The sequence below is a fragment of the Zeus faber genome, assembly GCF_960531495.2.
Source record: "Zeus faber genome assembly, chromosome: 3".
Classification (NCBI taxonomy): Eukaryota; Metazoa; Chordata; class Actinopteri; order Zeiformes; family Zeidae; genus Zeus; species Zeus faber.
Genome location: NC_137190.1, coordinates 20,906,810 through 20,929,462, shown reverse-complemented (window position 1 = coordinate 20,929,462; position 22,653 = coordinate 20,906,810). Strand labels below are relative to the sequence as shown.

Here is a 22,653-nt window from a genome sequence, read left to right as displayed (position 1 = left end):
GGGCTGAGTCATCACTGGTCAAAGGTGAGATATTCCACATTGCATTTTAGGCAACTTTTGTGTGAATTTAAGTATCACATAGACACTACTTTTATCATCTCACAGAGCACAGAGGGAGCTCTAAATGGATTATATGTTTAACTAAAATAATATTATGGTGAGCTATTCCGTGAAACAAATTGACCATTTGAGACAGAGCCTTCTTTTGCAACCCAGTCTCAAGCAGGTATGTACCCTGACCAAATTAGTAGTGCAACATGCATGTCGTTGTTCACCCTTAAATTCATTTCATTTTAAGGTAATCATCATCATTTTTAATAATACAACTACTTTCCCTGTGAGGCCATTGCATCAAGATGCATAACAAAATGGCGCAGAATTTTAGTTTTTTTGTTGTAGTTGTTCCTAGGATTAGGGTTGCCGTTAAGGTTTGAAACGTTCATAAATAATTGTGCACATATTACGCAATGTATATAATGATTTGTTTTGTGCCTACAGAAGCCACAAGTCCGTATGATATCAACCAAGGTTAAAGAAAAAATATGTTTTGTTTGCGATGTCATCGAAAATACACTACCCATAATCCTAAGTGTAACGGCTATGTGTCTGATTGGTAGAGTTGCTGTTACCATGGAAATGTTTTCTGCACTGGCTGATGGGTACACAGGCAAGCAAACACTGACATCCATATCCAGTTAAAATTGATGAATCAAATTCATACTGAGGGTATGACCCTATAACCCTGTTCTCGCCCAACCTTGAATTTAATGGACCATTCAATAGAGAAACAGCCAAACCAGTATTCCTAATTTATTTAATGATAGTCACAACAAAATTTAAACCCATACATTTTAAATTTTAATTAACGGGATACTGCCATAAAAATAGCGATAAAAATAACTCTAAAGGGACTGGACTAGCTATAGCCATTCTGTTCCACAAAAGATGTCTCTGTGGGCACCACCTCAGTGATCTTCCCCAGAATTTCATCAGGTCCCTGCCAGTGACTGTGCAACTTGGGGGACACCACCAGTCCAGTTCTCTCAGGCTCGGGCGGGGCCCCGAACAAGGCGTCCTGAGTTCCCAGCTGAACATGAGTGGCACAGGCACTCTGGCCTGGTGGCCTGGTAGGACCACAGGACCAGAGGCAGGTGGCGGTCCCAATCCTGCTGAAGTCAGCTGGTGAGGATGACCAGCTGAGTTGCCAGGGTATGGTTGAAGGGCTCAGGTTGAAGGGCTCAGGTTGAAGCGATCAGCCCATCACTTTTGGGGTGCACCAGCGTAGTCCTCGTCTTGCTCACCCGTGCTCAACTCGTGTACATCTCATCCACTAGCCTCTCCGCCATTGTAGCCGCGCTGATCTGGCACCGCATACATACGCCTTGTGCCACTTCGTGAAATAATTCATGGTAATAATAATAATTCGAGGATGTAGCGGTTGCCTGAGTCAGTGATAGGGAAGGGGCCGAGGATGTCCTCCTCACCAAGTTGTGCTGCGAGGGGGCATTGGCAGACCCCATTCTGAGGCCCGGATGTTGACACCCCTGCCCACACTTGTCTCCGTCCTTCCTCTAGCTAGCCCCGCACTCGCACCAACACTGGGTCCGCTCCCTGATATTGTTGCAGTTCCTCGTTTGAAAATGGCAGCCACCCCTTATCGATGCTGGTCTGGATGGTAGCCACCATCAGCGTCACCCAGTTCCGCTCCTCCTGATGCGGACAGTAATGCCACTCCATCGCCATCGAGAGGGCATTGGCGTTACCATGCTCACATTATTAAGCATCTTTATTTGTCACATGACACACCACACTACACTACACTACAACACATGCATATCGTCGACCTGGGCACACCAGCAGGACAGCAGGTCCAAGTGGATGATGCATGGGTCCTGGATGTGGGCCAGCCAGAACTCATGCACCATCTCCTAGTTTCCGACACGGATGCGCACTGGTTTTGTGCTCTACATGTTGGCTCTTTCCCCCATCACCATCTTCATCTGAACAGCAGTAGGGGTCCAGGCTGAAAAGAGTACCCCCTTGGTGCCCCGCAGGACTCCTGGACGGACGAGGGTGATGTTGGACCCAGTATTCACAAGGGCTTGGCGAACTTGAGCATTGAGTTCACAGACCATGTAGAGCATTCTTTTAATGCCAACCTGCACCCCATACACTGCAGGACCAACAGGAGTGGCTTTTATTTTGACAAGCTACACATCAGGATCCCCGGGGCCATAACCACTTACTTCACGGTCCTGTCGTCAGTCAGTAACAGTAGTCCACGTAGTCTGGGTCATCCTCCACCACAAACAACACAACCCAACCCAAACAGAACAACTGAAAATACATCTGCAGACCCATAATCCTTTGTATCGAACACAGCATGCCGTGGCCCACCCCTTTGGGTCACTATGTCACTACATAACTATGATCAAGGGCTGATTAAATGAACATGGTTTGACTTGACTTGACATGGAAAAACATATTTACGCTATAGTTAATAGACACCTAAATAAAAGATATTTAGCACACAAGGACGGCCTTCATTTGTAAAGACTCCAGTTAAAGCTGGAGTTGGACCATTCCAGTGTGATCTTCTTTTATTCTTGGATTTTATTTTATTTTTTATTTTTTATCGAGGGGGCATAGAGGGCATTTTATTTCCTGTCTGATGATTAAATTTCTCTTCCTCTTTTGTACTAAGTTGCAATTTAGTGTGTAACCACAGCCCGAGTGGTTTATCCAATACCTTGGAAAACCAATTCCAATTATATACTTGACTGTGACCCTTATATCGTGACCCCGCGAGTCTCTCATTCTCCACAGGCTGACTTTTAAACCGTCCGCCTAATGGCAAGGCACATTTTTAGTGAACTGTAATGAATGCTCCAATTACGCTGAAGGTGATGGAGGTGCTCTTCCTATGATAGACGGGGTGATTGGATCTCCCACACTCCATTTCACTATCTTTCCGCTCTCCGGGCGCTTCCCCAGACCTCCGGTCAGCACCAGCCACCAGTGGAGGGGGGGGGGGGTAGCAAGCCTCTCGCATGCACCCTGTGCTCAGCGTGCCGCCGAGGTGACTACGGAATTGAGTGCTCGAGATAAATGAATTCATACTGGGAGAAATGTGTCAAATGACCTTTCTGCTGCTCATTACACGTGGTGCACATTACACCAGAGAAATGCTGCTGTTGTCTTGACACCCCCGCCGCACCCCACCCCACCCCACCCCAAAACCACCACGACCACCACTTGTCAAAGAGTGAATGGTAATTAATTGAAATAATTTCCATGTGTAAGGTTGTGCACATCGCTGCTTGAGGTGTGCCGATGGGTCCATGGTTACTTGAAGAGTACGGTGGACCCGGGCCATGGGAACCCAGGTTATGACAGAGTTGAATGGCGACGAAAGCTGTGAAAAGCCAAGTCAAGGCCAGAAAATAGGTATAAAAATAATGCATTTAAATGTAAATATAACATAACGACTGAAATGTGATACACATGTTGTTTTATTTCTTTCTTTCAATCTATCGTCTATTTATCGTCTACGTATTTGTACGTTTTGGTCTATTTATTTGTAGAGTAATCTCTTCTCTTTTCTCTAGAACTCACAGGTTCCTCGTGAGAGATAATCAGCCCCAGAAGGGTTCCCCTGGTCGGCAGGAAGCCCGGCGTCTTCCTGTGCCGTTCTGGGTAGCACTGGAAAGGGCTTATCCTAATGCAAAGCCTGCCCGTGTGCCGCCTGCTAGGGAGAGATGCCACTGTAAGAGGCCCGTACGTGCTGTTGATTAGTTTTACTGAGTGGGTATGCAGAGACCAATAAATTAAATGTGAATAAATTAAAAATCTACTCTAGCAGAAAATTGCTTGGAAAACAACCACCTTCCCATTAAAATATGTATAGTAATGCCTTTTATGTGAAGTAACTTGGGATTAGATATCACTATAAATTAACACGCCACCCAACCGTAGTCAAGAACTTTTTACTTTTAACAAGGACTTATAAAAAAGGCATTTACTCTAGTGTGTTCAGTAATTAATTTGATATTATAATGAGCTTATGTATTATAATTGCAAATATCCGAAATAAGTGTAGTTTTTTAAAAAGGATAGTGTCAACAAAGATTGATGAGGCTTGCTTTGAAATTGCCATCTGTTTCAAATGTTTACTTGCGGCGAGGCTTCCCCCCTTTCTTCTTCCGTGAAATTTCGCTCATTGTGGTTTCCTCCCCCTTCATTTTACCCATGTGTTTGTTGTTTTATTTATTTATTTATTTCGGAAAAGTGGTGGCATTGTTGCGCAGAATGAAGTTCACATGAACGCACACACACGCACACACACACACACACACACACACACACACAGTGCAATAGTGCAAACACTGAAGGGGATCAGGAACATCAGCATTTGTGATGTGCTGAACCTGATAACGTCTCCAAAACATTTCCATGACATTGTGGGTCTGTTAGCGCATTAGCACAATGTCACGGCCGCAGTGTGAGGGTGTGTGTGTGTGTGCGTGTGTGTATGGGGGGGGGCTCAGCTGCAGGTATTGGGCCTCCACAGATGAGCTGATTAATTAAAGGGAGCTCTATTAAGGTTATTGAGATGCATCCCCTCCAAGCAGTCCCCGCTCCTCTGCTCTGTGGCAGTCAATAAAAGTGGATGAGGGTGGGGGTCGGGGGTGGTGATGGTGGTGGGGGGTGGGGGGGGGGCTTGCTTTCCTCTCTGCGCTCCCCGCGACTCTCACCACAAGTGCCATCCCTGCTCCCCACCTTGTAGGAGTGACACTCTGTGGGCTCCAAAAGGGGCTGCAGTTTTAATCCCTCCGGCATGCCAACCCACCCACCACACACACCCACCCGCTCGAACTCCCATCTGTCAGCAGCACTGCTGGAGAGGGGTGTGGGGGGCGGGGGGTGCACAGGCCGCATCCCGTTCCATCCCAACACATTTTCTAATTTCCTTTGCCTCCACGCTTTGTCCCAAACTCACCGCCCTAACCTAGTCACCAGAAAGCCTGCAACCCCCCGCCTCTCTCTAGTTTTGCCAAAAAGCGGTGCAGAAAAATACTCAACGCTTGAATCGCCAGCACTACGTGGGCTCTGCTGTTACCGGCGATAGCATTACTTTGTCCATTTCTACTTTTCGTTTCCCACCGCCTGGACGTGTCCTGAACTCCTCTACTGTGGCTGCAGGTCACATTCCACTTGCACAATTCAATTTGGTGATTTCACCCCACCCCCCCACCCCCTTTTCCTATAATTAATTAAATGTCTGGCACAGAAAAATGAGGACCATATGTTGAAATCCCTTCTCCTCCTCTGACAAGGTGTTAGCCATACAGGATGCTTTCTGAACAGACTTTATGCAAATCCAGTGCGTCGGGAAAGAGAAAGGAGGTTCCACAAACTGCATGAATCATTGTTATCTGTGTTCCGTATTTTTATTTTTTTTATCAACTTCTGTTTTTCCTTTCTTTTCATCTGTGGAGAACCAAATAGTCCACCAAACAAATGGCATCTGCATTTTTTTTTTAATCATTTCATTTAAATGAATGACCAATGAATACAGGCTGAATGAGTTCATAATAATTTATCAGTCACATGGATGTTCAAACACCTTCATAGATAAAAAAGAGATAACAGGCGCTGGACAAACACTCTCCTGTAAAATCAACCTGGCAACTCACTACAGCTCCATCTGCTGTTTTTGCCAGACTGAAAGACATTGCACATTTTGATAATGTCAACTCACTCATTGTTGTAAAAGTTTTTGTTAAACCATGAATTTTTATATCAAACTTCTATTTTGTTATAAGTAAGTTTGGTGGATATCCATTTATCCTTATCAACTTTTAGATTTAAAAAAAAAAGTGTTATCACTCTCACTCCAAACGCAGGGAAAGTGAGCCAACTTGGGTGACGCCTTTGATAATGAAAAATAGTTACACACTTTAACAGTTTAAACGACATGATTATTGAGAAAGACAGAAATTACATTTGCACTCGGCCTGAAAGTGGAACATCCATTTGGGTGTACGCACACACAGACAGCCCACACTGCCTGCGCACGTGCACGTTGTGCTGTCGGCGCACATACACTTCCAGATGCAAATGGAAGGATTTGAAATTCAGCCTCTGTGTGTTCTGCATGACTACTTCAGCGTTGTATCTATGGCGGGGATTATTCTCTCTACAGCAGAAAAAGCTGTGCCTGAATGGCACTGCCCTCAAAAGTAGCTCCTACTGCTTTCAATGGCGCTCCCAAACGAGATTAGAGCCACGGCTGTCCACAGTCTCAATCCTCCGCATTCAGATGGAGCGGAACCGGCCTGTGTGACAGTTCCTCTGTTTTGACACTGGGCGGGTGCAGTCAGTGCATACAGAGCGCTTTGGAATTGAGAGGTCAGAGCAGCAAAAAATATATATAAATAAATCAGCTTTTATACGTACACCAAATCCTTATTGCTCCTCGTGTACTTGTGAAATGGAACAAAGGCAACACTAAACTAAACTAGGATTCTGAGCAACACATCTGCAGATTAATCGGGAAAATTGATTCTAATAATAATAATACATTTTTGTTCACAAACGACCAGGTAACACTTTTTGTTGTTTTATATTTGACACAGTTTTACTAGTCTCTTCATCAATCACCATCACTAAGCACCGACATTGATAAACTACCTTTCAGCAGCGTTCTTTCTAGACCAATGTGTCTATTCGATTCTATAAATATAATTATATTCTTATGATACAATACAAAACCGCAAAATGTGTTTTGCACAATACATTAACACAACATTTTCAAATTGCTCCATTTGTGATATGCGAAAGGCATCTGTACATTCTATACACAAATAGTGCAGATGGAATAACAGGTCATACTTATATCTATAAATAGAAACTGTATATTATACCTGTATACTGTTTTTGAGACAATATTCCAACCAATGACAGAAGCAAGACACTTCGTTGTCCCTTTGGCACTCAAGGCCGAGCTCTTCTTCGTACTGGGGCGGCCAGGCGGGTGGTCTGTGGGAGAAACCCCCCCCGACCCGACCCGACCCCCCTCGTGGACCGCGGGTCTCCGCTTTCATTTCTGCGGTGGCTTGCTTGAGGTCAAAGGCAACTTAGGAGACGAACAATGTGGTCTGATGTACTGCCTGTTGCCTGTCAGTCTGCCGGTTGACTGGCTGGCACTGGTCACCCTGCCACTTGGCTTCTTGGGACTACTAACATCTGCCGTGGACTGCTGCAATAAGATAGAACATTCATCTTACTGGAGGCCATTAGGTGCAAAATTCAGATCAAAACAAGATATGTGGCCTGGAAAATGCTTACAGCCTTCTTTATTAGTTAACTGTGGCACCATCTAGTGGCCAGTGTAAGACGAGAGTAGGGTTTCCAATTGGAAGACTCTCAAAACAAATTATAGATGCAAATATATGCTGCCAGTGGCGTCCAAAAGGGTTGTGAAACAATGGCATATGAGCCAGAATCAGCTAAGCATCTTTCGAGTTAAAGTGTATGGAAGAGGCATGAAATTCAGCTTTTGGTGCATTTGATGGGCCCAACATACTTTAATATCGTCCCGTGAGGTGGGCACAGTGATGGAGTAGCTGGCTTTCACTGTCACTCTGTCTGTTTTCATCCTGCTGGAGATCAGCGGCATCTTCTTCTGTGTCCGTTCGTAGATTACAGCGGCGAACCGAGGTGGAACATGAGAGACCTGGTCATGGCTTTCATGACACTGAATAATGGATGAAGGTTGAACCTTGTGGTAATAACTTACTGATTTATCCAAGACGATAGTGCGATCGTGCGATAGTCTTAAGTCACAAGACAAGATCATAACCAACTGAGTTGAGGTCCAAGCAGTTGTAAAAAACAGCTGTCTATGACTGAATTGCCGATCAAAAGGGTATTTGTCAAGGTTTACTTGGGAGCAATACATGCAGCAGAGAGGCATTTTCACATAATTGTGTTATAGCTCTGAATGATGTATCTGGGTTTGTTACCTCTTGCACAGAGGAGCTGGCAGGTTTCCTCTCCTTGTGGCTGTTGCTGGCGTTCACCGAGCTGACAGACGGTTCCTCCAGCGTCGGCCCTGCCTCGCTCACATATTGCGTGTCTAATGCATCTTGGTCTTCACAGAAGGTACGCATCATCTCCAGAACGTTGGGACGCGTGGCGGGGGCGTTGGGGTCGCCCTGGAGGACAAAGCACCGACCGCGCATGAGCTGAGGAGTCGATTAAGTTGATGCTCGGCGTGAAGAAGTCGTTCCTTACTGTGATCCAGGGGCTGTCGAGCAGCTCATGAGCTGTGATGCGATGTGCAGGGTCCACCTTCAGAAGGCAGCTCAAGACATTTTTTGCTGTCGAGACAGATTCAAGACAATCAGTGTTTTTTTTGGGGTTTTTTTTTAATACAGCGTGAAATACCGGCGGCCTGCCAATAAATCAACTCACTTCAATACCATAAAGAGACAAATAGTTATTTGACTACATATGCAAAGCATTTCACAAACACAAAGCGGGGATTGATGCACGACACAAAGTCAGAGAAAAACATGTGCAGGTTCTCAAAAAAATGATCCGCAGTTGTGTTCACGCTGTTGTTCAACGACAACAACAACAACAACACAGCCAAAAAATGACAACCAACAAAACAGAAATGAATGAATTATTGAATGTTGTGTTCTACAGCAACCGGATAACCCTGATCGGATTGATCAGAATAATCCTTTTGTTCCTGATCTCAAGTGGAGGGAGGTAAAAACCTTGTTACCACAACTGCAATACAACCTTTGGTCGCCAGGACTTTGTATGATAACGTTTCCCATCAGTTGAAGTTTGATTTCAAATACATTCATGGGGTCACTGTGCTTTTATGGTAGATTATCGTAGAGTCTTATTTAAGCAGACCTCAGAAAGTCTCGGTGACGTTGTGAAAGAATGTCTGATTCTTGAAAATGTTGCATGGAACGCCGCGTGGAAGTCACATACCGCACCTTAAAAGAGATCAATTATTCCGTGGGTTGACAATTGTTATTTTTGCATTTTCTGATTTTGCAACGTTTATGGTAAATTGTGCAATGTTTCTCAATTGTAATGTTGCAAATGTTGGGTTTCTCTCGTCTTTGCGTCCCGTTCATCAACATGCCGTGTGTTTGTGAAATGCTGCGCATCTCGTTGCACTTTTTCGGCACAGCCGCAGACTCGTCATACTAATGACAAACTAATGACAGAGCCCAAACACAACCTCCAGCACTAATGGCGTCCCAGATAGACCCAGCAAACGTCAGCTGTCCCGTCTTAATCTTCTGAACTAGTTTTTTCTCTGAAGAGGAGATGAAGGGAGGATCCCCACACAGCCTGCACAGATAAACACAAGATATGTTTTTGTCTATTTGGTGTATGTGCTACGTGTGTATGTGTGTTTACCGTGTATACTGTGTACACCGTACTGTGTGTACTTACAACATGTACATGATAACACCAATGCTCCACAAATCACACTGTTGACTGTAAACATATGAATCAATCACTTCAGGAGCTGAAAACACAAAGATTTCTACGTGAGTTACTGGTGCACATTTTATATACATGTAAACTGTTAAAATGTTGCGCAAACTTGCACAAGTGTGTGAATTGTTGTATACTGACAAACTTTTCAAATTTTCTGTTGATTTAAAGGTTTATCCTCTATTGCCATTTCCTATTTTTATTGTTACTTTATATTTATTGCCTATTGTTTTGATATGAGCTGCTGTTACACTGCGTTCTATCTATCTATCTATCTATCAATCTATCTATCTATCTATCTATCTATCTGTCTATTGATCTGTCTGTCTGTCTGTCTGTCTGTCTGCCTGTCTGCCTGTCTGCCTGTCTGCCTGTCTGTCTCATTGAGCAGCGTCATACGTGTGGATGTGTTGAGAACTTTTACAGTGCACACTTGCAATACACAACTCATGCAAACAAAACATGGGTACCACACAGTTAAAATGTTAATTAAATATTCAATAAAATGTATATTTAAACTTACTATTGAAGCATCCAGAAAACACAAATACTTGTGTGGTCAACTCAAGAGCTTAAAAGATAGGGGGGGGGGGGGGGGTGGTGGTGGTATTATTGTATTACCCATATAGATAGGTGTGCCACAGGCTGCCCGCAGCATGGTTTCGCTCCTATTGCCTCCTCTTTTCACTGATAATCCAAAGTCTGTCACCTAGACGGAAAACAGCACCCAGCAATCCTCAAATATATGTTGATTTATAGACAGAATTAGTGGTTACCCCTCAATGACAGTCACATACAAGCATCAACTATAGCCTTCCCTTGTTGGACACCGTCAGAAAAAGCATAGTGAGGGAGGAGTTTGAAATAGTCAGATGTCAAAAATGTCAAGATGCAAATCAGTGGTCAACATAGGTACGACTTAAAGGCGCGCTGTGCAGAATCCTCTCACATATGACGTTTGCGTTCACAATCTCCTCGATCAGAATGTGACAATTCCTCCTCATTCAATTAATTATGGAATCACGGATGAGAGAATGTGGAGAGTGCACTGTGAAACAACTTTGTTGTTTTTCTGCCCTTTGTGGGTAATACATCCAGTGAGATTGCCGAGAAGAAACACTCTTTGTTACTTTGATGTTGACTGACTGATTATTCTCAGTATTATTATTCAGTATTATTGCAGTTTCTGCAGTTGGCTGTATGCAACTCAACATCGTAACATTGGAAATTATGTAGAAAATCCAAGTGGACGGCGCATAATATACTTGCAGGCCAGAAATGCGTATCGGCTGGAGATAAATCAATGTTCCAAATGACAAGGAAACCAGATGCAACAGAAGGAAAGTTGTTTGATGTATGGACGGTTATATAAAGTAGAGATATTTCTAAATGGATAACAAGATGTGTCCAGATGTTATTCTCCCTGGTTTAATCAGAACCAGTCCAGTGGGGTATCAGATATCTACAACCAGACAGACTGAGACCAATCTATATTACCCCCCGATCGTTCCTCTTAAGGTGCACAAATAAAGGCTGCATGGGGGCTGTAATAGTCATTCATTCAATATTAAAAGCAAAAAATATCCAGTCGCGATGATCGGCTCCTGCCAGATAAAAGTCCTCTATAGTGTGCCAAGGCGGCACTTTCTTTCAACATGGCATGCGTGTCTATGACAGAGATAGAAAACTAGACTGATAAGGGAGCGATAATGAGAGGGAGAAGGAGGGAGGGGGGTAGTTGTGGTCCAGCCATGTTGTATCTCGCACACCAGGTATCTGCTTCCACTAACTTTCTGTCGACACACTCGACACGCTGTGCTCAGCTGGTGACTTGTTTAAAAATACCATTGATTCATGAGCAGTGTAAAGGCAGACCGGGGGAGGTCTGTTATAATGAGGCAGTATTTAAAACCGTTTACTAAATGTTACATTCAAGGAATTGTGAGAGCGGAAATGTCGCCCGTCGGTGGCTTCTCGCAGGGTGGGAAAGTTCCATCTCACCTTAATAGTGATCACATTATCTTTGTCTCCAGGGAGGGAGTTTTTCACTAGAATGTTGTCCAATTTCAAGTCCCGGTGTACTATGTCTGAAAGAGAGGGGGGGGAAACAAGAGATAAAGGTTCAAAACAAACCAAATCAACAAAAAATCAACAATCCTTTTAATATTTACTTTGTTAGTTAAGTAGGGGTCGTGATACCCTCGTCGGGGGTCATTTTGCAGTAATGCACATGGCTGCACATTATCTGGCCTTTTTCATGGCTACTTACTCAGTGAAAGGACATATAGACAGAATATTAATTTGAAATGATATGTCCAATATGAAATTGGACATATCCACATTCACGCCTTGAAGTCTTCCACTGTAGCATCTCAAATTGTCGACACTCGCCGGCGTTAGACGTAGGCGGAGTGATACGAGGGACATGAAACCAGGCGGAGAGGTGGTTGCCCTTGACAACGGTCATTATTGACAGACAGAAGTCATTATCTAGGAATAACTGTGAATTTTTAATGTGCACACTCAATTTTGTGAAAACATCACTATTGCTGAAACATAAAATATTGATCACACTATCAGACAGGAGGAATACCTTCTCATCATTGTCACTCATGGTTAGAGATGTGAACCAACCTGCAGCTACTTCACTCAACCAAGTCTGCCACGCCCTCAGACGTCCAGCCCTGTGGCTGCCTGACAGTGTTTATACTGGTGGTACTGCTGCTTGTCTTCATAGGCTCAGACACTGTGTTCCCCCACCCCCACACCCACTCAATCTAATTGCAAATAATGAATTGAAGTTGACCATTTAAGTGCTAACGCCCGTTTAACACAAAAGTGTAGCATCAATGCCTCCGCATTTGAACTGATGATTATCTAATTTGAGATAACCAAGATGAGATGGAAAAACCTGACTTCAGCCAACAAGAAAAACAAAACAAGTGTTATTAATTCTGACTAAAAATGGACAAATTATAATCAACACACTGTAAACAGCGATGGTGTGTGTGTGTGTGTGTGTGTGTGTGTGTGTGTGTGTGTGTGTGTGTGTGTGTGTGTGTGTGTGTGTGGGTGGGGAGGCATTCTGTTCTACTGATCTACTAAAGAGCCATAACACAAACTCCGTTAACCCCATTAAAACGGTTATTGTGACTTAGGCGATGGAGAGGCATTTGAGCAAGACAGGGGGTCCAAGGTTAGATTAAATGTTGATGCTAGAGGGAGGTAAGATTGGAAAGTGTCACAACACACATTTGTTTCCCAGGAAGAACAATCTCCTCGAGTCTTAAAGTTCATCTCCCTTAAAATGATTTTGTCAGAGGGGTGGAGAACAGTGGCCCCTCTCCAAAATTGTTTCCTCTCCTGTAATGTTTATGTGGAATGAGGTCAGGGAATATGCCGACTTGAAGAGCAAACGTTCCTCTTGAAGTGGACCTGTTTTTGCTTTGTGCACGGCGACAAAAGGACGATAAAGTCTAAGTACATAAGGAAGCGACTGTTAGGAATGGCTGGCACAGAAATCTTATTAAATTATTTTATAAAGCTTTTTTATGTAGAGAGATCTCCAAATGTTTCATGCCATCTGCCAGCCAAAAGGACTGATTTTATGTTGCTCAGTAGGCCTGGACCCAACTGAAGGACCTTGTCACCCCATCTAAAAGTAAACTTTAAAAGGGAAAAACGCTATTTGCCGTTAGTTTAAAGAAACTAACTAACTAATAACATAAGGGATGCTGCCAATGCAAGATGAATATTGCTGGAGCGTTCTGCGATATTTTGCTACTTAAAAAGAAATCATTGCTGCAATAAATATGAAAAAATCCATCATTTCTTTCAAAGTTCATGTGCTACATTTCAGTAACGTCAGCTAAATTATGTCAATTATGGAAACAGCTGTTTAAGAGATGCTTTATCAACAGTATGTTAAAAGTAATGTGAATTGTCTCATCTCATTCTCGTTCAATCTCGTTTATTTCAGTATTTCTAAAGTTGAAGCAACATTTAAAAGCCACTACAAGGAGTTATGGTAAAACAATGACTTTCTTGCCGCTTTACTTCTTGTCACTCCATCGCTTCTTGTTATAAAGAGTTTATTTTGCTCAATAAAAGAGCTGTTTGCTCAATGTGCAGTAACAAGGAAATGTACCAGAAATGATCAGAAATGTCATTTTGTCAGTTTTTGATGGGATTCCAACCTCATGGCGAGTGATTACATTAGGAATCAGCTGGAAATGGTCTCATTTTCTACTGCCAATTACAGAGATGCACAAAAATGACATTGGCACTGGTACGTAAATAGTTCTTAGAACATTAGTAGGCGTGCATTATTTGTAGGGGCTAAAGTTACAGGATCAAACAACTGATCTACACTCTGAAAGCTGTCGTTGCTGAAAGTTTGAGTTACGTTTTCTCATTTGCAAGTTGTTGACAAAGACAAATTACATTTATAATGAAATTCAAATACATTTTAATGTTAGTGGGTTTTTTTTATTATGTATCCATCAATGTTTTTGTAATAAAATTGTAAGTAAGTCGCCTAAACAGTCTGTCGGCTCCATCACGTGACTTAGAAACTATTGATTCCGATGCGTTTTACAAACAGTGCAGCCATGCCCTGTGCCGTGCCACGGGGCAAATTGGTATTAACGGTTTGAATGTTTGTCCAGCAGGTTAATCATGATGTATCTGTACATTCTCTGCTGCACTTTCCCCTTTGGTATCCTAAACCAGCGTGGGGGGGGGGCACTCGGTGTAAAAACACACCTATTAATCAGTATTCCTCCCCAGCTCGTTGTAAATGAGTCATTAGCCACATGTAATGGTGTCTCATTGCCAAGCAATTACCTCTAACTACAGATTTCATCATTAGAAGGGCAAAACATAGCATCTCCAAATAAACCCCTCAAATTCAATTAAAATTTGTCCAGCTTTTTTTTTCCTTGGCAGTTATTATCTCGTTAAAAATAAAATGGATTCCACAATGACCGAAAGCCATACTGGCATGAAATATCACACATTGCTGCAGTGCCAGTTGGACCAAAGTGCCACTGTGATGTCCCGTACAGTTACCCCAATAAGTCCATCAATGTATGCAGTAAAATATATTATTTTACCATGATACCCGATGACAAAATCTATTAGCATCACTTCCAAGTGTCATCATATTGTTATTGCTTGGGGATGGGATTACTCATCTAAGTCAATTATTAATCAAGTTGATTTTGGTTTTTATTAAAGCTTTATTTATACAGTCCAGGATGGCAGGTTGACGGCCTGTTTCACACTCGTACAGCTACGATGCATTCAAAGCGGAGTACCGTTCTTGTGCAGGTAGACGATGGCCTCCGCTAAGCTTCTGATGATCTGCCTGGTTTCATCCTCTGGAAAACTTTTCTTCTCCTGCAACAGCTTCTTCAAATCACCTCCATCGCACAGCTCCAGGACCAAAAACAAATACTAGAACAGAACATACACACGCTGCATTTCACGCTCCGCCACTGACCTGTGTGTTATCACCAATGTCAGTGCCTTGACTTGGCACTTTAAGGGCAGCGTGACTCACACCTTTGGTGTTTCAAAGATTTCTCGAAGATGTATTATATGAGCATGATACACTTCTTTGAGAATGTTCACTTCCCTTTCCAGCATTCTGGAACCAAAACCTTCTGCCTGCAGTAGAAGAAGATCAAGTCACAGTTAGGGGACTTTTCTTTTTCCTTTTAAGTATTTTTTTTGTCCACCACAATGGAGAACAGGATTCTGTGATTTATTTTTTAATTTAACATATTTACCTTCTTTCTCATCTTCTTAATAGCCCACTTTGTCTGGGTCTTATTATGGGTGGCTTCAAAAACAAACCCAAAGCTCCCTTCGCCCAATGGTCTTCCAAAAGTGTATATTGCCTAAGAGATAACAGAGGAAGCCATTAATAGATCTGTAATCTGCATCTGCTCTGTGAACTCTTATCAAGACAGTCAGAAGCAGAAGGTCACCCCATGCTTGTAAAAATCCTTAAATTGGAGTGCTGGAGTTCATTTAACTGCTTTATACAAATTGATTCAAGGTCTGAACATTGCAAGAGATCCCAATTTTCAAGCACCATGAAAGGGCAAAGCTTTTTGGTCTCCAGAGCTGCAGAATATAGCATTTCTAATCAAGTTACAAATGATTAAGTTGCTGCTGCAGTTCATTCAATCTCAGGTCTAATTAACTTGATCATTATCTCTGCACATGCAAGGCTGAGCAATGTCTGCTTTGGATTTGGCAAAGAGAGCAGTTCGACTCCCCAGAGAAAGGGGCGGCATTCAGGAGCAAAGTGGAGGGTAATTCTCTCACGGGCACAGACAAAGTACACTTGAGAGGTAAGCGGCGAGGTGCTGTGGGTGTGGCTTTCTTCACAACAAGCCTCCGGACGGTAGCAGGGATCATGGCTGCAACTGATAAGAGGAAAAATAACCTTTTTACCTGGAGGTCGGCCTCCTTATTTATACGGGTGTGAGGGACCTTCCTCTCTGGATTGTCATCATTACTGTGCTGGGAGGCCATGTTCATGCCTGAAAAATAAAAACCTGTTATTACTCTTAAGCCTTGAAACCCCTGTAAAAACACAACAGAGGATAACAATAACAACGAATATATATATATATATATATATATAATTTACACTTCCACCATTGAAATGTGTAACTACACTTTCATTCACAAATTGTCAAAACTAAGTGCAACTTGTGCCACAAAATTATACACAGCAAAGGACAGTAAAGAATGTCTGGCATTGGCAGCACTTTTTATTTTTTTTGAGCTTGTGCAAAGTAATTAAATTGCTGAGAGAAGGAACAACAAAAGAGAAACACGCTCACTTGGAGCGTTGAGCGAGGCTCGCCTTCTTCCAAAAGAACAACCGGGCATAAGTAACGCATATCAGCATTCTTTACGCACCTCACAGGGAGATGAAGGGAATGTTTGAGTGGCACTTACATTAAACAGATTATAGTGGAGATAATTCATTTATGCCGACCGAAACTGGAAAAACAAAGAACCTAACAGTGTGGGGCTCCCTGGTCTTCTTATTGGTTTCTGACCAAATTTCACGCTTCCTGTCCGAGCCCATATCGACTTAAAGCACCGTTTACCTATCGTAAAGAATGCTCTGGAGCCAAATTAAATGTAAAGCAATTATCAGGCGAGGGCTGGGAGCAACGATGTGGATCCACCACACGGGCAGCAATTAATTATTAACAAGGAAACGGTGTCTTTAACCTCTACACTCTGGAGCATTATCTCAGCCCTGACAGGACTCTCATAACAGGCCTGTCTCCTCCATTATCGCATGTCTGTTTTCTAATCAAAATGATTGTGACAGCCTTTGGAAATTCCAATCACCTCAATCACAGCTCATTTGCGCGAGGTAGAGCTTTGTGATGAACGAGTGGACCACGGTGGGACTTTGTCGGGGACCTGGCGGAGCCTCAGGTGTCCGCAGGGTTCCTTGTCCTCGGTGCCAACACAATGGGAACGGAAACTCAGGGTCGGTTCAGAGGAAGGAGTCTGGCTGGAAATTGGGTCAGCGCGGAACCACATGTCTGGAGCTGAATCCAAAACAGAAGAGTTCTCTGTGCTCTGAAACGGTGCTGCTAACGATCACTAACTCTAATTGGTGCGGGTGAGTCAGTTTTAAAAGTGGTTGTGGGAGAGGGTTTTTTATTTTATTTTTTTTTTTTTAAACCTGGGTAAACACAAACTACAGCTCTGGCAAAGGAAGTCGCGTCGTCTTTACGAGCTGCCGGCGAAAAAGGAGAACGTCCCACTGCATTCCCAACCGCCAAAAAAGTTGCGGTCACATCTGAAACCTTTGGCCACTTAATGTGCAACGTGCACGCATCCACTTTTATAGATGAGCCCAACTTAATGCAGATTTGGATTTCTGTGTTTTGGGAGTATAGCCTCAGTTCTTGTGTTCACCTTTCCATTTGTGAAAGTCAGTCAATTTATCATCTTTCCTTTCTCATCTTAAGATGTATTGTTTTGTTTATATCTTGTACGAGCTCCAACCATATGGAAGCGTACGGGCATCCAAAGCTCATTAAACCAAAAACAATGTTTTTACTGTTGCATCTGAAGGGCTGGGCCGGCTACACGCTATACAGCCTGCACGTGAAAAATTTCCAGAACAATCTAAAATTGGATGCTCCTATTCACGCACTGCAGCGGCCCTAAAGTGCTCTGCCACAGCAACCATAAAAAAGTATATAGTCTTAAACAAATCAAGTCAATTAAACTAAAACAGGACGATGGAAAATACTTTCCTTTCAGTTGTTTTCCTTTACATTTCCGAAACTTGTGAAGCCGCTGGTCTAACACGGTGGAACACGGACCCAGACACCCAGCTGTGCCGCAGCCTCCCAATGAAATGTCAGAAATAGCGATCGCACGCCAACGCTCCACACAACGTGTCCGTTATAAATCCAGCGGTTTGCACGTAGGTTCCTTTTGAAGTGGATTCCCAATCACACGACAGGCTCCACTTCAAACAGCACTGTCAGCACTCAGGTGCTTTCTCGTGGTTTTCCTCTACATCTGCTTCTGGGAAGCATTTTGTATGCAATTATTTCGTCATAAATAATCAAAGTCTGAAAAACACGGTAATGGGAAATTATGTAATAATACCAGTACTCTTTCATCTTAGAACTTCTGGCTCGCTAATGATCATTTTTGTGAGAACCGTTTTTTATTGAGGGTGTTATGGATGTCTTACTGAAATAGGTAACATGTTTACCCTGCTGTTGATTGTGTGTGTGTGTGTGTGTGTGTGTGTGTTTGTGTGTGTTAATGTGAAACTTCATCTCCGGCACACCTTTCGTTTAGCCTCTGGGTCAAGACACGCCTCCTCTTTAAAACACAAGGCCTCGTTTCAGTCAAAAACAAAACTTTTGAAATATTTTGAATATTCATAAAATTGTGACTTTAAAACACACCATTTGTACAAAAATGTATGCATGAATAGTATTAATGGGGTGTTTTTTTCTCGCTGTTTTATGAAGCGGGAACATTTGACACCACCCGCTCCGCCCGTACAACCCGTTTTGAGGTCAAAATAAAGAGTTGGGACATTTTTCTTTTTTTTTCTTTTTTAGGCAGTCCTGGTTTGTTTCGCTGCAGACGAAACCAAAGTGAGTACGACCATTTGTGCCTTCGTTTAAAGGACACAGCGGTAACGTTGTCGCAAATTGCGCTGGCAGCGGCGGATTCGGGGGGGAATCGACACAAGTACGGTGGCGCCAAAAAAAGCAGCACGCTGGACTCGACTCACAACAGAGTGAACTCGGCCTGGCAGCGACTCCAAAGGAACGCATGGAGATCAAAAGCAATGTGGCGCTGGCGTGGTGGAGAGTGAGGCTGGTTTAGAAATAGACAGAGACCACAACAATGGGGAAATGCTGCACACCATGCACGCCTGAAGAATTCCCAGTATCTAAATAAGGCAGTTTTCTAAAGGGGGAATTTGATGCCTTTAAAAAAACAATGTCGCATTTTAAATACTATGGTACTAATGCGGCTGCCAACCATTTTGGATGTTGGACCCGATCATTGGCTTTAAAGGAAGAGTGGTGCTCGGCGGGGGGCGGGGATCGTCTTCAACCGGTTCAACCGGCTCTCGGGGGCCCTCACGACTTTCTCCAGAGAGCACGGCGATGCACGGTCCCCGCAAACGTTTTCCCTGACGTGCTGGTGGAGCGATGACGATATAACCGTGAAACGAAACGGGATCCGATGCCAGTCACGTTGGCAGCGAGCTAGCAGGTTTCCGGCAGAGCGGCCCGTCTCACCTTTACACCATACAACTATAGCAGAATTCATCCTGTCCGGCTATAATTAAGCTCTCCTGCGGGAGTTTCAGGAGCTTCCACTCCAACTCTTCCACTCACTTGAGATTCCACTGTCAAGACCGACGTGCACGTCCAAACCCTGCAGTCCCCTCGGCCGTTTCCCCCCCGACGACTTACGAAAGGAAATGGATGATGTCGACGGTGGTGATTACTGTATAATGTGGAAATGCACAACGCGGTTGGCGCGCGGTGCATTTCCACAAGCGTCCTGCTGTTCCGTTAAGAGTATTTACCTACACCTTCATTAATCGTTAGATGTCTGTCAGATATGCTGAATGATTGCAAAACCACTACAGCCTCATGGGTCATGTACAGCAGCAAATACCACATATAACTTTGGCGATTGCTTCAAGGTGGGCGGTCTTGGGTACTTCAGTCACATCTTTATAGGTAAATAATGTTTCCATGCGTCTGACCGTTTCAGTCCATGACATATAAAAAACAACAAAAAACCTGAAATTACGAAATATTAATTTAATCACACATCAAAATACATCACACAAAAAAAATGTATGCCGTGGCCTAGACTTATTGGTTGTATTTAGCCATTTTTCAAAAAGTTTTGTTTTGTTTTGTTTGTTCAATGGAACCAAATGCAACATTTGACTTTTAAACTCTTACTAATTACATGTTACTTAACGTGTGTCCTAATGTTGTACCGTAGAGGAAAGAATTTGTTTCTGGGGAAGCACGGCTCAGGATGTTGTTTGTCCACAGTTAAAGATGGTATTCTCTGTCACAGCACAGAGACTTGTTTTACTATATTCATATTAAGTTAACCATACAGCATTTAATTACTGACTCATCATTTTCATCAATATCAATGGATACTCAACGTTGACATCTGGCAGCTCTACAATCATGTGTGTTTACTCAGTTGGTGGCACAAATGCAAGGTTTAATTACATTTAGGCAGTTGTCTGATGACTGCAATTCTCTGTAGCAATCAGCCAATAAAGCTCCAAAATGTAGACAAAAAAAAAGCAGCCTTGCGGGTTGCAATTATAATGTAGACTGTAATCAGCCTTGCTTGAACTAAAATATTTCATTTCCCTGATATGAAGGTTAATCATTTATTGACACATTGTCTTTGATGACAAATGATAAACTTCACAGTCCTAATGAAGCATGGAATTACATTACCTGATGAGGCAAGAAATTGCATGTTTAGAATGCAAATATTGAACCAGTCGACTTGACTGAGTTAAGGGGTGAATTCTAATATTACAGTACACAAAGAGTGAGACGATCAACATTCGGGTCCACATGTAATATCATGGTAATTATTGAAAATATCAACCCGTTCAAATGGTTTTGTCTCATCCCCTGTCGGTGGGTAGGAAGACACAATGTTAAATATCCAAACCGCTTAATGCACTTCACATGTAATGCTGTATAGATATGAGGTGGAGGATTATACTCTTGTGAATACTATTACTATTTATTTATATTATTATTATTATTATTATTATTATTATTATTATTATTATTATCAATAATATTATTATTGCCATTATTATTTTTACTATTTAATTACATTGTACATTCTTTTGCTCTTGAGTATTTTTCTTTATTTTTCCTTTTTTATGCATATTTGTATCTTTGCTTTTATTTATTTATGTATTTAAAATGCAAAAAAAACGAGCCCGTAGATTACATTTTAGAATTTCCCATTGGAATGCCAAATAAAGTCTCACCAACTCACCTTTTGGTTGGGACATAGTTTGGCAGTTATGTTGTCATGTTATATATGTCATATCAATAGTTCTGCTATCAACTATGTCACTACACGACTCCTGGTGAAACTCAACGTGTGCGTGTATGTGACTGTGTATACGTGCGTCCGTGTGTGTGTGTGTGTGTGTGTGCGTGGGTGCGGCCCTGCGTGCGTGCGTGTGCGCGCGCGCGCGCGTGTGTGTGTGTGTGTGTGTGTGTGTGTGTGTGTGTGTGTGTGTGTGTTGCCCTCTTCGGCGTCAACTGACCGCTTCGTCTCCTCCTTGGCGTTTCATGGCGACTTGCGCGCTGCACCGCCGCCTCCTGCTTCTGCAGACCGGACCCCGCACGGCGCCGGTGGTCACCTCCAAACGCTCAGCTTCCCACGGGGATAGTTGTGACGTCACAAATACGTCATGTGATGACCCCCCCCCCCCCACGTTTGCCTCAGCTACCGGGGCCGCGGCCCTCAAACGCGGGGAATCCCATAAATATGTTTGCATGTGGCTATAGTCCTGTCAGCTATAATGACTATAACAGTAGTAATAAGAGGAAGATGAGTGCGCCGCGCTGCCAGCGCCGCAGAAAAGTGGCGTTAAACACACGTTGACTCGCATGGTTACTTCAGCGCGTGTTGTCATGGCAACAGAATGGCCAAGCAAACTGATTTACTGCTGCGTTCCGTCGACACTCGGAAATCGGCAATTCCCAGTCGGTAGTTCCCCCCCCCCTATCTCCAAAGTGAGTTTGTTTCCATTGCATCTGCTCGGTGTAAAAAAAACAAAAAAAAACAACCTGGACGCTCCTCGGCAGATGTGCGATCGTGTGGCAAGCTTGTGAATTACATATTCGATATGTATATTGAGCTGCGAGATATATTAACACACCGTAAACCTGTAGAGTAGTATAGACAGTAGACGTGGTATCAAATAGAAACGAGTTCCGAACCTCAACTGAATGCGGCATACGTTAACCAACGCTTCCAGCGAACCCGGAACTATACAATTGTGATATTAAGACTGCAAATACAGTCCATTTACTTTGCAAATGATGCACTCGGCTTAGAATGAACCTTAACACGAGTCCTGGTGAGAGTTTACAACCAGTGACTCGCTGCTGCGCTTTGCGCCAGTGTTCGTAGGTACTACAGCAAGTATTTAGGGACAAACTAGACCAGCACGTGGGCAGGGCTCACATCAGGCGCGGTCATTAGTCTCCCCCTAGTGGCCAAAGTCGTTACAAATCGCCCTCCCCTTGAAGGAGCTTTGAGATTCAATTTCAAGATATGTTTAAGAAGAGGCCAACCATCAACATTCCAATTACAGATACAAGACAAATTTATTTTTGGTCTCATGTGTTATAAAACCTCGATTGAACTCCACACCGACCCTTTCCCTGATAGTCCTAATCGTATTGTCATATGGTCTGTGGATACATGATGCACATAACAAACCACGATTAACATAACAAACATAACACACATAACAAACCACTATTAAATCCCTTTCTTGGCTATAAA

General features: G+C 43.1%; 1 protein-coding gene across 1 annotated transcript; it reads right to left on the bottom strand.

Annotated features, from left to right (window-relative positions):
- Nucleotides 1-5,583: 5,583 nt before the first annotated feature.
- On the bottom strand, nt 5,584-16,086 carry stk33 (serine/threonine kinase 33; the record flags this gene model as incomplete). The annotated part of the gene is made up of 12 exons (XM_079997277.1): nt 5,584-7,261; nt 7,589-7,687; nt 8,028-8,219; nt 8,299-8,458; nt 9,256-9,384; nt 9,490-9,565; nt 10,156-10,243; nt 11,536-11,621; nt 14,853-14,991; nt 15,100-15,204; nt 15,327-15,437; nt 16,000-16,086. 12 exons carry the CDS (start codon nt 16,084-16,086, stop codon nt 7,103-7,105), a joined length of 1,431 nt encoding a protein of 476 aa, XP_079853403.1. The 3' UTR covers nt 5,584-7,102.
- Between the last annotated feature and the right edge of the window lie 6,567 nt (nt 16,087-22,653).